Source organism: Phocoena phocoena, chromosome 1 (assembly GCF_963924675.1).
Source record: "Phocoena phocoena chromosome 1, mPhoPho1.1, whole genome shotgun sequence".
NCBI classification, from domain to species: domain Eukaryota; kingdom Metazoa; phylum Chordata; class Mammalia; order Artiodactyla; family Phocoenidae; genus Phocoena; species Phocoena phocoena.
Genome location: NC_089219.1, coordinates 18,579,738 through 18,596,210, shown reverse-complemented (window position 1 = coordinate 18,596,210; position 16,473 = coordinate 18,579,738). Strand labels below are relative to the sequence as shown.

General features: G+C 38.1%; 1 protein-coding gene across 8 annotated transcripts; it reads left to right on the top strand.

The window, feature by feature from the left end:
• The first annotated feature begins 2,444 nt into the window (after positions 1–2,444).
• On the top strand, positions 2,445–16,161 carry SRSF10 (serine and arginine rich splicing factor 10). 8 transcript variants are annotated; one of them, XM_065897700.1, is made up of 7 exons: positions 2,640–2,704; positions 4,154–4,258; positions 7,798–7,901; positions 9,895–10,057; positions 10,270–10,323; positions 10,456–10,557; positions 13,847–13,907. In XM_065897700.1, the coding sequence occupies exons 1-7, from the start codon at positions 2,640–2,642 to the stop codon at positions 13,905–13,907; spliced, it is 654 nt and encodes a 217-aa protein (XP_065753772.1). The 8 variants fall into 8 exon arrangements, with proteins under 8 accessions (XP_065753785.1, XP_065753777.1, XP_065753793.1 ...); XM_065897713.1 differs by lacking the exon at positions 10,456–10,557 and having other exon boundaries at positions 2,445–2,704; positions 10,273–10,323; positions 13,847–16,161; XM_065897705.1 differs by lacking the exon at positions 10,456–10,557 and having other exon boundaries at positions 2,445–2,704; positions 13,847–16,161.
• The last annotated feature ends 312 nt before the right edge of the window (positions 16,162–16,473 follow it).

Genomic DNA, 16,473 nt, shown 5'->3' with positions numbered 1-16,473 from the left:
GAACTAGTGGGAGCCTGAGGTTAAAAGAAGAGTCTGTACATAGGTAAATTGATAATGTGTTTATGTATGTGCCCCAAAGTTTCTGACCCACAAGTAAGGAATGTCTAAAAGGGAACACTGAGTCCTCAGTCTGGGGAACTTGGCTTGCTGCCTACTCATTAGAGTGAGAAGGCATCTAGGAAACACCAGGCATGTCTTATTAAACACATTTAAAGAGCATGCTTCTAATTGATGGTTTGTTCATGGAGAGAGAGGCAGTGCCGAGCACCATCCATGGCAATTGTCTGAATCAAACAGTTTTAGCAATAAAATTAAGCTTGATGTACTGACTCAAGGTTTTGGTTTTGTCTATGGAGACAGGCTCATACTTCCATGGCTTTAACACACAGAATTTGTCCTTGTGAGTCTCCCTCTAGCTAGCAGCACGGCCCTCTCAGGTGTGATGTTTGTACTATTGTCCACAAATCAGGAAAGAGCTGTTTTAGGATCAAGGAAATTCATAGATATATATTTTACACTCGGGTCTTACTTGTGCAATTCTGAGAACAGTACGCAAGGAAAGTGGTTTTCTGACATAAATCCCAATAAAACATAATTTCTTCAAGAAGAGGTGCAGTGCCAACAGACCATTTTCAGAGATTAACATTTGGCTTTCAAAAAAATTACCAACCTTGGTATCGTGCTCGGAATGAAATACGGTGCTCTTAACCACACATGGCAGAACTTTTGTGAGGAAGTGTTTTACTTCCAAAATTCCTTGGTGTATCTCCCTCCCCACCTGCCTCATGTGCTCCCACTACCACCTGCAGCAGATTTAGAGTTCGGTAAACTGCCCAGCTCAAGCCCCAACTGAGCGGTGCTTACTTTCTCTACTTTTCCCAGTATCATCTTTTTCAAGACTGGGATACTAAAGCACAAAAGATAAAGGGGCACTTGGTATGTGAGGCAGAAAGTGATTCCAGTGAGTAAATATTTGTACCTCACTTGCTCTTATCATTTCTCAAGGCATTATGAGTAATAATAATAATTGCTAACATTCTGGGCAGGCTTCAATGGCCGTGCCACCTGTGTAGTTGCACGGGACCCCACTCTCGGAACAACCCTGCACTTGGCTTAGTGCTCTGCTATTGTCATCTTAATTTTTGAACGTTTTCATTTTGCACTGAGCCCCACAAATTATGTAGCCAGTCCGATTAACATTTATAGGGCACTCGCTATGCATCAGACTCTGCTCTAAACATTTATCCATATTAAAGTTGGGTGGAGTACCACCAAACTGTATTCATTTCCTCATTACTGAGGGTAATTTACAGGAGTCTGTTTTCTAGCCACTAAAAAGTGCTTAAATTAATTTGGGAGGGGGGAGTAAGGAAACACTTGTTCAGCAACTCTTTGTTTTAAAAGTTGTTTTTTTTTTTAAACTGTCACATTACTGTCTCTTTCATATCACAGATCTGCAATTACTTGTTGACCAGCTTGTTTCCTACGGAAACATAAGCTCCATGTTTTTCACCACTGAATTTACAGCATCTAACGTAATGTCTGACACATAATAGGTAATCAATAAATGTTTTAATAAACCAAGTGTCCAAAGCATCTTGGAAAATATAAACGTAGAAAAACAATGTCTCTCCTAAAGAGCACAACAGATTATCAAATCACTTAATTCCTATGGATGCGGAATGATGCAAAAATAATGCTTTTTTGTTGTTTTGTAAAATAAAAGTTAATTTAAACAGTTCTTGAGTCCCTGCTATCTGCTTGGCAATGTGCTACATGCCAGAAACATTCTAATAGATGGAGAAACACTGCAATACATGAACAATGCACACTCAGGAAGCCGTTAGCAACAAAGACAGTGTAGATGACAATGGAGACTAAGATGTGAGGTTTGCGTCCCATTTTGGTAGGGAACAGCCTTTAATGGGGAGAAAACCCCGTGGATGGGTGAAGGAAACAACCAAGAAGGGTGTACGCGAGGGGCGACCTGGGCAAAGGCGCTCAGGGAGTGAGTCCACCGCGTGCAGAAAGCACTGGGGAGGCAGGCCTATCTCTGCAAGGACACACACCTCCTTCCCTTTCACACTAACACGAGAGGCCGTAAATTCTTCTCTTGCCGATGTGAGATCTGATAAAAGCCAGGTTATAACATAGACCAGACAGGGGAAAGCCTGTCCCTCCGGATTATAATATTTAAAACAGTATAGTTTGTAAAAACTGTACAGTGTGGTGTACAGGTTAAAACATCTGCTTCCTGACTTGCGGGGGGGCGGTCAGGAGGGGAGAACGCGGTGCACGGGAGAAAAGAGCGGCAAAATAAAGCACTTAAGAAAGAAAGAGCGGGCTACCGGAAGAAGGGGAGGCAGCTCAAGAAGCCAATGAATGAGATCTGGGCTGCAGCACGTACTCCCGCCGCCCGCATGCGCAGGCGCACGCCGCGTGATCTCGCGGGAAAGAACCATTGCAGGTCCCGGCGTTGCACTCAGGTAGGAGGTGGGGGGAGGCGGGAGTGAACTCTCGCGAGAAGAGGCGGTTGCTGTAGCGGAGCTCTCTGGCTGTGTGTCTCGAGGATCTGGCGCCGGAGCTGCGGACGGTTTGCTGAGTCCGTTAGTGTCCTTGCTGAGACCCTCGCCGCCGTCATGTCCCGGTACTTGCGTCCCCCCAACACGTCTCTCTTCGTAAGAAACGTGGCGGACGATACCAGGTATGTACAGGGGGGCACTCCGGGCCCAAGAGGGGAGGCCGCGGGCGCTCTGAGAGGACCGGTGTGGCGGCGGTGGCGCGCTGGGCCTGCGCCGGGGGAGGGGAAGGGGTGAAGATGGCGGGTCCCGCGTCGGCTTTCTGCCCCGAACTAGGCCGCGCAGCCGGCATAACCGCCGCGTGGGAGCGAGGGCGGCGCCGCTGGTCCTCCCGGGCAGCCGCGGGAGAGCGGGCCGCGTGGCGGCGTTTCGGTCCCCTCCTCCTCCGCAGATGGGGGCCCCTTCCTTCCCGCTTCCTCTCCGGGCGTTCAGCCTCTGCCTCCACCGAACATCAGCTCCCCCCATTGATTTGAAGTTCACGTTCTTTGGGGTGCACGCCCCCTTGGCCCACAATTTTTTTTTTCTAGTTAAAAAACTGCTCTGCAGTAAAATAACGGATCGGGGGAGGGGAGTGTGGCTACCATTTGCTACCCTTTTTGTTGTGTTTTATTTGCGATTTTTTTTTTTTTTTTTGGTGTTGTAGATGTTTGGATAAAGGGAATGTTGAGGTTAAAGATATAAAATTCTTCCACTTAAATGGTACGAACTAGTTCTTCCCATTTCCGGGAAAAACTGGCCACCCTTTGAAAACGGAGGTTTAGGAAGCCTCTACCATTAGGACGTTGATAGCTAAATTGGATTAACCTGGACCGCCCCTTTGTTCTCGCCAATTCCCTTAATTGCTTGGAGTTGCCGTCAGACTTTTTTGAAGAGATCTTATCACAAGATGAGATTTACTGTTTAACAAATAATCACTCTACACACACAGAAATCAAAAAAAATTTAGGTAGCCTCGTATGATTTATATTTTTCTGTCTTTAAGTAGGGCAAGTAAGCAATAGTAATTACTCTAGCGTCTAGGAAACATTCCCCTTTATGTCATATTGACATTTATTGAGGAATTATATATATTTGTGACTTTTATTTTTCAAACCGTATCTACCATTAAGTGTGTAACCCTGTCGCTAAAATTTGGAGGTAAAATAAGTGCTTTGTATTTTTCAGAATACTAGAGTTGCTTTGATACTGTTTAAAAAAAAAACATAGCAGTAGTTAAGTACAACTTAATGCTACTATACTATTTATGAAAAATGAAGGCTGTGGATAAAAGCAATAGAGATAAGTTGTAGTCAAGTTTCCTTAAATGTCTGTTTTCCTGTTGTTAAGGTTTTATTATAAACTGTGTTATTATCTTTCAGAATCTTGCATTCTAGCTTTTCTTTTTCAAAAAGACGTATATTCTTACCGTTGGCTCTTGATGTTGAGATTTAGAAAGCTTGTTTGTTTCAGGCCACCCAGGAACATAGCACAGTCTCTTTCATTAATTGAGATATTACAGAAAGAAACCTATTTCTTACAAAGAAACTTTTAAAGGAGTGGACTTAAAAATTTGGCATCTTTTTATGATGTTTTAGGTCTGAAGATTTACGACGCGAATTCGGTCGTTATGGTCCTATAGTTGATGTGTATGTTCCACTTGATTTCTACACTCGCCGTCCAAGAGGATTTGCATATGTTCAATATCCTTTCTTCAGATGGCTGATTAGTGAGGGGTGTTGAAGTTTGAAATTCAAGTTTTTGTAAGAGGTAACATCTAAAAAGTAGTTGTTTTTTTTTGTCTTCTAATAAATGTTTTGTCTTCAATTTTTTCTAAGTTAATTCTGACTCACACATTGCTCTTACTATTTCTTAAAGTTGATCCAAAAACAGTAAAATATTTAAATTCCCATTCATGCTGCTGAAACTCAAATCAGTGATTATGTGATTTAAATCTGAATACACTCTGGTTGCTACCACCTTTAATGTAACTCAAAAGTTAATATGTTCTTGTGCTTAGCAATTAAAGTTTGGTATTCTTGTTTGTTAACTTGAATCACTTGATCAAAAACAAATTGTATAACAATGAGGTAAACTTCTTTAATATTGTCCCCTAATTTGCTGTCCTCTGTTGTTACCTCAGAGAATGTAAAGCTGTACAGTTATGGCGACCCCAAAGAGAAAGCATGAAAGAACCTTTAGAGTAGAGTTCAACACTTAAGGCAAGTAGACAAGCCAAAGACCTCTTAAGGATCAGGCTTGAAGAGAAGGGAGAGTTTGGGAAAAGAAAATATAAAGAAAAGCTGGAAGAAGGACAAGCCTAATGGGAGACAAAGCCTCGCTTTATCTACAAAAGGGGGAAAAGGTTGTTTTTCAAAGTTAAAGATAAAGCCATCTGTCATATTTGGCCAAGCATCTCATGACAAGTCCTTCTGACAAGCACTTAAAGAGTTAAAGGTCAAGATGAAGTTGAATGATGGCCAAGATTAAAGGAGTCATACCTGATGTATCCTACAGAATAACTATTTTCCTTTTTTTTTTTTCCTCCTCATGTTTTGTAAGCAGTTAATTTTCAAAATTATTCTGGTTTGGTCTAGTGACAAAACCTGTAACTTGATTTACATGGGCCTTTGATGTTGTGATGTGGTCTTGTATAAATGCACTCTCTCTTAGCTTGTGAAGTTAAAGTGTACCAGGATGTTAATGTTGTTAAGCTTAAACTCAGCATATTTCTGTTTTGGACCAAGTGGTCTGGTGCCATAGCGTAGCAGGCAGTGCTCTTTGGAGTAGCATGAAGTTCTGGAGTCAGGCTGACTCCATAGAGCCATGCTTAGAGGGCACACAGGTGCGTGCACTGGGGACTACTTAGAAACGGCTCTGGTGGTTTTCTAAGGTCAGATCCACTAGAGATACTGTCTGTTTATAGATTTTTTAAAAGGGCTGCTAGGGGCACGCACATACTCCTAACATCTGAAACTTAGCTCTGTGAAACCTGCTGGCCCTGACTGCTTTAGCACATGTGATCAGTTGGCCCAGAATGGGTTGCAGAAGGCCTTATCTTTGGTATGGGTACGTAATCAGGATCTATGGGAAATTGTTCCTTGGCCCAGAGTTTCAGGTGACATTACTTCCTTCAGTGAGATCATCTCCTTGTGGCAACAAAGGTTTGGGCTGTGGACTTCAGGCTAGGAAAAATTCTTATTGCTTAAATTCAGTGGATCTCTTGAAACTTAGCAGAGTTCTAATGAGACTTAGGCGAAATGCCAGAAGCTGCTACTCCTGCAGGCCCAGTGATCAAGGACAGTTGTGGGAATTGGTTGCAAAGCTCTGTTAGAGGATAAGAGGTATATCTGGCTTGGTTAAAAAAAAAAAAAAGTAACGGTACATTCTGGCTTACAATGTGTTGGCCTGATTTTACCTGGTTTGGGGGTGGCCTGGGAACCAGGATCAGCAGTTTGAAGAGTATATGATACTTGAGCCAGGAACGAGTTGACCAAAGGAGTCTCAAGGTGAATTATAGCTATTTTTATACACTAAAGTTTGTCTGTGGTCTTCAAGTAGTTAAAAAGAAATAGGTATCAGGATTTTGCAAAGACCCTGAGTACAGATTTCTCTGTAACTGGCATCAGAATGATATTTGACTGTCCCTGCTGTAGTCCTCTTTTCTATCTGACCCCATTCCCAGCTAGCTTTCTCTTAACAGGTCTGGTAGAACCTTGCCATGGTTCATCCAACCCCGGATTCTGTTTTTGAGGGTAGCCCCAGAGGATGATAGGCTCTCATAAATAATTTTTATACTTCTTGGTCTGAATCCTTTAATAAGTTATTCTGTCTCTCAAAGTATCAAAGTAGTATACCCTTTAAATGAACTTGTTCTTTTCAGTTATTTTAGAGCCCAACTGCATTAACCTGGAGGGGTGGTTGATTATAGTGTTCAAGGTTCTAAACTCCCCGTCAACCTTTGTCTTTTCATGATGAAAACTTCGTGATTTGGGACTTGAGAAAAGCTCTCGTTCACTACACATAATAGCCTCAGAGAGAGAGAACTGGGACCCTTTTGTGGTCTTTTAAGTCCTTCCAGAACAAAAAATAGGAAATCTAGTGAGGCCGACCTTTTAGTCTCTGGAGTAAAAGAATATTAATATCAGTCTTGGAGAGAGTATATCGCTTCAGGGATTTTTTTAATCAGCACTCAAGATCTGCACTCCTCTCAAATTTAAGAAATAGAAATGGACAAGTTAGAATAGTGAATTTTAGTACAGAATGAAAATCCACAGCCAAACCCAGCCTAGCTCCCCTTCAGAAGCTTTTATATCAGACAGTGCTCTGAATATGTGCTTGGCTTCTATTAGAATGGTGGTTTTAGGAAAGGAACTAAATTTGGTCAGAATAACTTTGGGAAGAACAGGGCAACAGCCTCTCAGATCAAAAATGGGTACCAGCGGTTCCTGCTTTAGGCTTATAAATACTATCTTGAAATTTCTCAAATTGAAAACCAGTCCCAAACGCACTTCTCCACGGGAAGCGTTATGTTCGGTGTCATGGTTAGGGCTTTCCAGTCCAGGAATCTTTAGAAATGGTCTGTTATTTCTTGGCAGCATGCTTTTATGGTCTGTGCATGGATATAGTATGTCTTAAGTATTGCTTGGCACTCTCTTGATATCTACAAGTGGCTGGTGTACCAGTCTTCCCAGTAAGGTGTAATAAGGAAGACAGCTAAGTGAAATAATAATGTTAGATATGTCTGAGAAAAATAGGAAGATTGATGCTTTCGTTTCTTGTAAGGTATATTCCACTTGCTTACACAAGAACTATTGGCATTTTCTTTTTTCATTTGAAACAAAAATAGAAAAACAGTTTTGGTTTTATTTTAAGAAATTTTTGTTTTAGCATACAAAATAAAATTGACATTTGTTTTTCTTTTTTGTCTTGTTTTGTAAAATTCTTAAAACTCAGGAAAATCTTCTGATGGGATTACTTGGTAGTTCAGCTGTAACAGGCCTTATTTCAGTAATAACTTCATAATATGTATTCATAAGTGTTTTCAAACTCATGCCTTACGGAGTCACAAGTGCTTTAATACTCCAAAGTGTTTATAGCTGAATCAACCAACCAGGTAGTGGGGTCTGGTTGATTTTCTAGAATAATATCGAGAGATTGTGAATTGTTCCAGACTTACCAACTGAACTTTCATTCATTATCAAAGTTTGCAAAACTTCCCAAGCCCCTTAACATTTAGCACATTTGAGGATGTTCGTGATGCAGAAGATGCTTTACATAATTTGGACAGAAAATGGATTTGTGGACGCCAAATTGAAATACAGTTTGCACAGGGGGATCGAAAGAGTAAGTACCTTTATGCCTATATGTAAAATGCATCATTTCTTTTTTTTCCTGTATATATATATATATTTTTTACTTGGATTATAATTGCTTTACAAAGGTGTGTTGGTTTCTGCTGTATAACAGAGTGAATCAGCTATGTGTATGCATCTATCCCCTCCCTCTTGGGCCTCCCCCCCCACCACCACCACCACCCCCATCCTACCCGTCTAGGTCATCACAGAGCATTGAGCTGAGCTACCTGTGCTATACCACAGGTTCCCACTAGAGATGTGGATGGACCTAGAGTCTGTCATACAGAGTAAAAGTAAGTCAGAAAGAGAAACACATATATGTGGAACCTAGAAAAATCGTACGGATGAACCTGTTTGCAGGGCAGGAATAGAGATGCAAACGTAGAGAATGGACCTGTGGACACAAGAGGGGAAAGGGTGGAGGGTGGGATGAATTGGGAGGTTAGGTATGACATAAATACAGATTTTTTTAATTTTATTTTTTAATTTTATTTTTTTAGCCGATTTATTTATTTTTGGCTGCTTTGGGTCTTTGTTGCTGCGCGTGGGCTTTCTCTAGTTGCGGTGAGCAGGGGCTACTCTTTGTTGCAGTGCGTGGGTTTCTCAATGCAGTGGCTTCTCTCTTGCAGAGCACGGGCTCTGGGCACACCGGCTTCAGTAGTTGTGGCACGTGGAAATACATCGTATTTATACAAATTGTTCTGAGAGTGCTTCTTGGAAGTATTGTGCAATATGTCTCTCTGTTCAAAACTCAGAAAGATAGTTTTTTGGGAAGATAGAGTATCTTGAATACTCTGCAGAATTTCAGGGTACACAGACGACTTAGAATGCAGCGATCAGAATGCCTGAGATATGTTTGGACTCTTTAAGAAGGTAGATCAGTACTATCAGCTGTGGCATGTTTAATATACTAAGAGTGGAATTGAAAAGGATAAACTTTGGAAAGTTTTGGTTCTCTTGAGCCATTTCCCTTCTGCATAAAGATCATCAAGGTGTAATTGGGTAATTATGTAGGTGCCTGGCTGTAGAAATGAACAGATAGACTGGGAAAGACTATATGGATTAAATTTAGGAAAGATTTTCTATTAGTACTTGGTTTTTATTAATATGCAGGCATACACCAGGTGTTGGCTGCATGCTAATGAGGCATAAGTACAGGCTTTGGGGTCAGATACACCTGGGTTTGAATTCTGGCTCAACTGTTATGTTTCCTTAGGCAAGATATTAAAAGATAGAGATTAAAATAACTGCTGGAAAAAAAAAAGCTGCTAAAGAGAGAGGGAGTACTTAGGTAGACACAAGCTGTTGGTGATTCTCTAGTTCTTGGGTTGAATGATAGGTTCCTGGGTAGTCAGTGTTATTTATATTCATACATATATGCATAAAGTATCTGCTTCCTAGGATTGAATGAGATAACATAAGGATTGAGGACTGTCCGGGGTGTGGGTGTGTCTAAGGCATTCGACAAGTGTTAGTTTCCTTCTGCTTTTCTTTGTCACGGTTTCTCAGAACTGTATAACTATATATTATTGCGTTTTGACACTACATCTCATTCATAGGCCACCATTAAGTATTTTGTCATTGTTAATTTTGTTCCTACTGAATGGAAACCATGGTAGGATAATTCCAAATTAGCATATGGTTCAAAAGTCATTTGTATTTTAATTTGGAATTTTAAAAATACTTTCATGGTATATTTTCCTAATGTCCAAGTAGTTGACATATTTTTGGACAACAAACTAGATGTGAGAGGTCTTTGAGAAAACAAAATAGTTGGGGAGATATTTGAGGGTATCATTTTTAACATAAAACAGTCTTCTGATAGACTTGCTTGAAAGTAAATACCTTTCCCAAGATTAACATTCACAAGTAGCCACAGATTTGGAAACATGAAGGAGATGCAGGAATTTTTCCTATAATTTGGAGGCTTAAATACTACGTTTTTAATGTTTGTAAATATTTCTGTTCTATGTATTTCATAGCTCCAAATCAGATGAAAGCCAAGGAAGGGAGGAATGTGTATAGTTCTTCACGCTATGACGACTATGACAGATATAGACGTTCTAGAAGCCGAAGTTATGAAAGAAGGAGATCAAGAAGTCGTTCCTTTGATTACAACTATAGAAGATCTTATAGCCCTAGAAAGTAAGTGATGTGTACCACAGAAAAGATTTAGTTTGTTGGCCTTTAATTTTTTAAAATCTTTTTGTATACTTTAAATTATGTATATTGTATGCTTCATTGAGACTAAAAATATCTTTAGTGCTTTATTTTAAAAGTTTTATGGTTCATTTTTTAAATTAGAAACCTGTAAATAGACATGTGTCACTGTTTGCTTTTTCTGATGTACTTTTTAGCAGTAGACCGACTGGAAGACCACGGCGTAGCAGAAGCCATTCCGACAATGATAGGTAAATAACTTTGCTTTGAAAAAGACTATACATTTATCAATTTCAGAGTGAACTTTTGCTCTAAAAATAACAAATTTGATTAATATAGAATCTAATTTTTACTCTAATTGTATCTCTCCTCTGTTTTGAAAGATTCAAACACCGAAATCGATCTTTTTCAAGATCTAAATCCAATTCAAGATCACGGTCCAAGTCCCAGCCCAAGAAAGAAATGAAGGCTAAATCACGTTCTAGGTCTGCATCTCACACCAAAACTAGAGGCACCTCTAAAACAGATTCCAAAACACATTATAAGTCTGGCTCAAGATATGAAAAGGAATCAAGGAAAAAAGAACCACCTAGATCCAAATCTCAGTCAAGATCACAGTCTAGGTCTAGGTCAAAATCTAGATCAAGGTCTTGGACTAGTCCTAAGTCCAGTGGCCACTGATAGTATAAACCATGATATTTTTAGGCATGTATCATTCATTTACTCATAGTTTGGTTTACTTAAATTATCAGGAATACAATGTTGCAATGATGCTTAAAAAAACACTTGTCAGTTTTCCCTGTACCAGGCAATGGTTATGATTAAAATGATATGCTGTTGAGAAGCCACTCTTAAGAGTCCAGTTTGTTTAATGTTATGGGCAGCTACCAATTTGTGGTGTCTCTGTATATTTTTGTAAAGATTCTCATTTTTTAATGCTTGAGGTATTGGTGAAAAGATGTTGGTTGACCATAATTTGCAACATTGTCTTATTAAAAATAAACTTTCATATCCATATTTGGTAGAACTGTTAACCTAGAAATGTAGCTTGCTAATCAGGTAGAATGATACAAAAGTGAAGTTGTAGCCACCGTACAACACTGACCCGACTAGACACATTTAGGTTCAGGGTGGACCTTTTTGTCTTGTCAAGGTGTCGAGACCCACGATGATAATTTATGGCACAGTGTGGAATAGTTCTTTTGTTAACCCCACTGTCTCGGGGAATGACGCCAACTGGGTTAAGTAGCATTTTCAGGGAGATGGCGTTTTTGATTGAAACACGGAGCCTTCACTTTTCTGGTTTCTGTGAAGATTTGGAACCATACAAACATCGGAAAAACCCACCTTAAAATTTGGGCAGGTTGATGATGGCAGAAATAATTTTAAGGGGAAAAGAATGCTCTTACGCAGTTACTCTAAACTTTAAGGAGCATTGTTGACCATAATATTGCTTAGTTTTCTCACTGCTGTTAAAAGCAAGTAAAGTGTTTTCAAAGTAGGTTTTGTTTGTGTGTGTGCATAGTGTAAAAGGACTGAATTTTGATACTTAAAGCACTTGGTGTGTGCATTTGTATCAAAATTTGCCCATATCTTTATGAAGGAGGCTTGTTCTTCACGCCTCAGTTTATTAATTGAGCAAGTACAACCCCCTCCCCCCCCACCCCAAACTATCAACTATTATCCATCTAGAATTAAATAATTCCTGGAAAAAACTATTTTAAGGAACCCAATCTCTTGAGGTTTTGACTGATTATCCATGTAGTACCTGATGAAAATAATACCCTAACTCTTTATAATTTCTAACATCTCTCTGCGAGACCATTTGGGGGCAATAAAAAGTGACTTGATGTGTCCAATCTCATTTCAGAATAAAAGCTGGCATCCTTAAAATTTTTAGATTGCTTGCTTACAGGCATAATAAGTAAGAAATATTTTAGGGAAACCATTCCTTTTAGAGGATTACTTTTTTCAATTTTGGTTTTAGTAATCTAGGCCTTGCCTGTAAAGAACAAAAGGTGGTTTTTAAATACTGTTTGTGGAATGTGTTTAAAGGATTGATTCTAGCACCTTTGTATATTTGATAGTATTTCTAACTTTCATTTCTTTACTGTTTGCAGTTAATGTTCATGTTCTGCTATGCAATCATTTATATGCACGTTTCTTTAATTTTTTTAGATTTTCCTGGATGTATAGTTTAAACAACAAAAAGTCTATTTAAAACTGTAGCAGTAGTTTGCAGTTCTAGCAAAGAGGAAAGTTGTGGGGTTAAACTTTGTATTTTCTTTCTTATAGAAGCTTCTAAAAAGGTATTTTTATATGTTCTTTTTAACAAATATTGTGTACAACCTTTAAAACATCAATGTTTGGATCAAAACAAGACCCAGCTTATTTTCTGCTTGCTGTAAATTAAGCAAACATGCTATAATAAAAACAAAATGAAGGAAATAATGATTAACTGGAATTATTATAGTTTTGAATGAGATTATACAATAACAACGGATTTAGGAATATTTTAAATCAGTGTTGCACTAGGCACAGGTTTTACTTTGGAAATGATAGAACCTGCCAGAAAGGTACATCTTTTACGTAGTACTTTAAAAATCCTTATGTGATGTCAGAGTTGTTTCATTATTGCTTATTAAACCCTTTGGGTTGAATAACTTTGAGGTTATTGGTAGTGTTAAGTTACGCATTAAAATGAAATTTGAGTTAGCTAATTTTAAGTTTATATTTTCATTATTAGATGGACCAATAATTCTACTCTTCCCCATCCTAAACAAGATGGATTGGGCCTTATGTTTATGGCGTGATTTAAAATATTTTTGCATTGAATGTTCGTGAGCACTTAATATTAAGTGATAATCAGCGTGGGGAACTGGTTTAGGTGTTTTGTGGTTTGAGTTCAAGCTGCTTTATAATGACAAGTATAGCTGATATTTATTGAGTATTTATGATGTGCCAGACACTGTTCTAAAAGCTTTATGTGTTAACTCATTTACTCATCACGAGACCCTATGAGAAAGATACTTTTATTTTCTCGTGTAACAGATGATAAGGAAATGGAGGCACAAAGAAAAAGCAGTAAAAGGCAGATCCAGGATTTGAGCTCAGCCGGATCCTTAGATGGGTTTTTTTTTTTTTTTAATGGACTGGGGAAATAGCCCGTTTAATTTTTCTGTCTGTATAGAATTAGAAGTAGTGGTTTTGTTTTTATTTTTTACTTGTGTCACTTATTTTTAGACTCATGCTATTTTCTTGAGAACCTTATATGTTATTTCTAAAGTGACATACCTAAATAACATAGCTTCTAAGGGACTATTTTATAGTTGAACCCATGATAGATAGGATCCTACTGATACTTAAGGATCCTTATACAGGGCTTTAATTGTTGTGTTACATAGTTCCATAATTATTGAGTATCTACTGTGTGTCTGGCACGGCTCAGTATTGGAGTAGAACATACCAAGACTCAAGTGAGAGCTGACACTTCACCTCTCTTTTTGCTTAAGATCTCTGCATTTTTTTTTTTTTTTTGAAGCCAAGTAAGCAAGAAGAATAATGACAGATAATGCTTCAGTGAGAAAGGAAAGGTGCTACATAGAGTATGAGCTGTTAAGTTACAACCCAGGGAAAAGACCTGGGAACTATTATACTATTCTCTTGAAAATTTGGCCCTGTAAGCTGCTACATCCAGTTCAACTAACAAAATCCTGTATACCACAGAGAAGAATAAAGAAAACCAAACTGACAAACATCCTTCTTTTATTTAAGACCAAACTGCAGCTGGAATACCCAGTACAGTTCTGCTTACTACACTTCAAGAAAGATCTGAGAAAGCGGAAAAAGAACCAAAGAAGGGCAGTTCAAGCGACCAAAGGGTGGGTGGAAGGTGCTGCAGTATGAATACTGTACGAATATTTTGACTCTGGTCTGAAAAGATAAAAGAATGTTATCGAAACTACATGGAATAATTGAAGTCCCTTCAAGTTTGAAAGTAAGCCTTTTAGGACAAATAAAAGGAAATTCAACTTTGTACTTGTGGAAACTAATCCCTAAATCTGAATAGGTTTATATTGATTCATGGGTAACAGGTCCATGTTAAATTGGAAACTAGGATGTTTGAATATCAAGGAAGACAGCCATAGTCTCTTACAGTGCCTCTATTGGTCTGTCTCAAACTGAATTGGGTGAGAAAAGGTATGGTCCAATATAAACTTGCATATCTCTTAAAGTCAGTTCTGTTTTTGCTATTGGCAAATCTTGCCTTTGTTTATTCCAGTGCCAGTGTTTTCTGCTTAATGGTTTGCTTTGTTGGCATCTGAGTTTCCTTACTTGTATGCCACATGCGGTTTACATCTTCCTTAAACACTCTCCCACATAAATTCCAATTATACTTGACATCCAGCTAAGAGGGTCCATCTCTTCTCACCTCTTTCCTAGTCAGTATATTCAGCAAACATTTACTGAGCCCTTACTGTGGGCAAAAATTGTACTGGGTAATTGGGGAGAAAAATAGATAAAATTCACTTATTCAATAAATGTCTACTGAGCACAATCTAGTGAATCATTACAGTGTGGCCTCACTGTTTTGTTTGAGGTGTATTATTCATAACTATTTTACACCATTTATATCCTGTGTAATTATAAAACCCAATATACTATCAAATATAAGTAATTTTGTGGTTATTTGCCATTTAAAAGTCCAGTATTTGTTTTCATCCCATTAATACAAATAATGAAAAAATGATGTTTTAATCTGTAATAAACTGATTTATTGTGCAGTGACTGTAATATACTAGAGTTATATATAATTGTTAACTCTGCCTCCTCAAACACGTTACGTTAGGAAACAATCCCCAAAAATATTTAACTTTGCATCAGATGTAAAGGAGACTCTGGGTGCTATAATTAGATTTTGAGGCAGATAGCTGTTATTCCCAACTGATTTAGTATGTTCTGTAATTGAGAAAATGTTCACCAAATATACTTTCTAGCGATTTACATGTACATTTTATAGGGGACATGTTCTGTGTATAGTGAATAAATAACTTTTATAGTATCACAAAATGTTTTGGATTCCTTAGTTCCTTATTAGGATATGAAGTTTATCTACATTGATTTCATCACTTGCATATTTGGTTTTTGTCTTTATTTCTGCCACATTTAAAACTTTGTGTAAAGTTACTCATCTAAAAATACATAAGTGTTTAAGCCTTTAATTTATAAAGATTTTGAAAATATAGCAGAATATACGTAAGGGAGATATGAAACGGAGGTATTTTTACCCGTTTTAATTTTTCAAACTTGCCGGAGATCACACAGCAAGTAAGTGGCAGATACTAGATAAGTGTCCAAGGTTTTTTATTTGGTTCATCTTTTTTTTTCTTTTTTTACAAATGGGGAAATTTTATAACAATACAATTAATATAATGGAATCTAGAGTTCACTTAGAGGGAAGATTTAATAGATTTATGAAAATTATTTAATTACAAAAAGTATTTGTAACTTTCTTGGATGGAAAAGGGGTTAAATGTAATCTAAGATCTCAACAGCTGTTGACTCACTTTCCAGCCTGGCTTTTCCAAATTTCAGTCTCGTGTTGCATTTTGACCATATTCCTGTTTACAAAATCCTGAGATAATTTTGAAGTGGGGAGGCTGTGACAGGAATAAAATAAGTGTTCAACTAGGCGGTCTATCAGAGCTTTTAGGAGTCCCAGGAGTGAATTGTCCTCACTGATGAAAGAAGTCAGCAACCTTTTCATCTTCAACTACTGACATCTATAAGACATAGTTAGCTGCTATGGAAAAGGATCTTTTTTGGGGGGTTTTCCCTTTGTCCCTTCCTCCAGCAGTGTCAGTTATGTTTATTGTGTTGCTTCTATGTATTCCTAACAGTTGTTTCACCCTTATGTTAAAGATGGGGGATTCCTTTTTTATTTGGAGTACAAAGCAAGGCATGTAAATTCATTTTGTTGATAATTGACAGAGTAGTTTGTAAAGAAGTAAAAGGCCTCTGTGTCGTTTGTTGTAGAGCACATCTCTGAATGCTAGATAATGAAATAAACTGGTCTAGGATCCAAAAAATCTTGGATTTTTTTTTTTTTTTTTTTAGGTTTAGTTCTGCCTGACAGATTTGTGGCTCAGTAGGCTTTCCTCATTTGTGTAAGAGGTTTGAGATGTACTCTTATCCCACTTGGTTTACGAAGTAATTGCCTATGAGACAATTAAACACTAGAAAACTAGTGTTTTCCTTCAAGTTATTTTCCACCTTGTGCTTCTGGGATGAAGAGAATTTACCAGAACTGAAGTGTAAAGATAGGTTATGGGCTCAAGATTCCATTGTACTATATATGCTGCCATCAAAAAGGTATGACAAGTTTAAATTGTAACACTGAC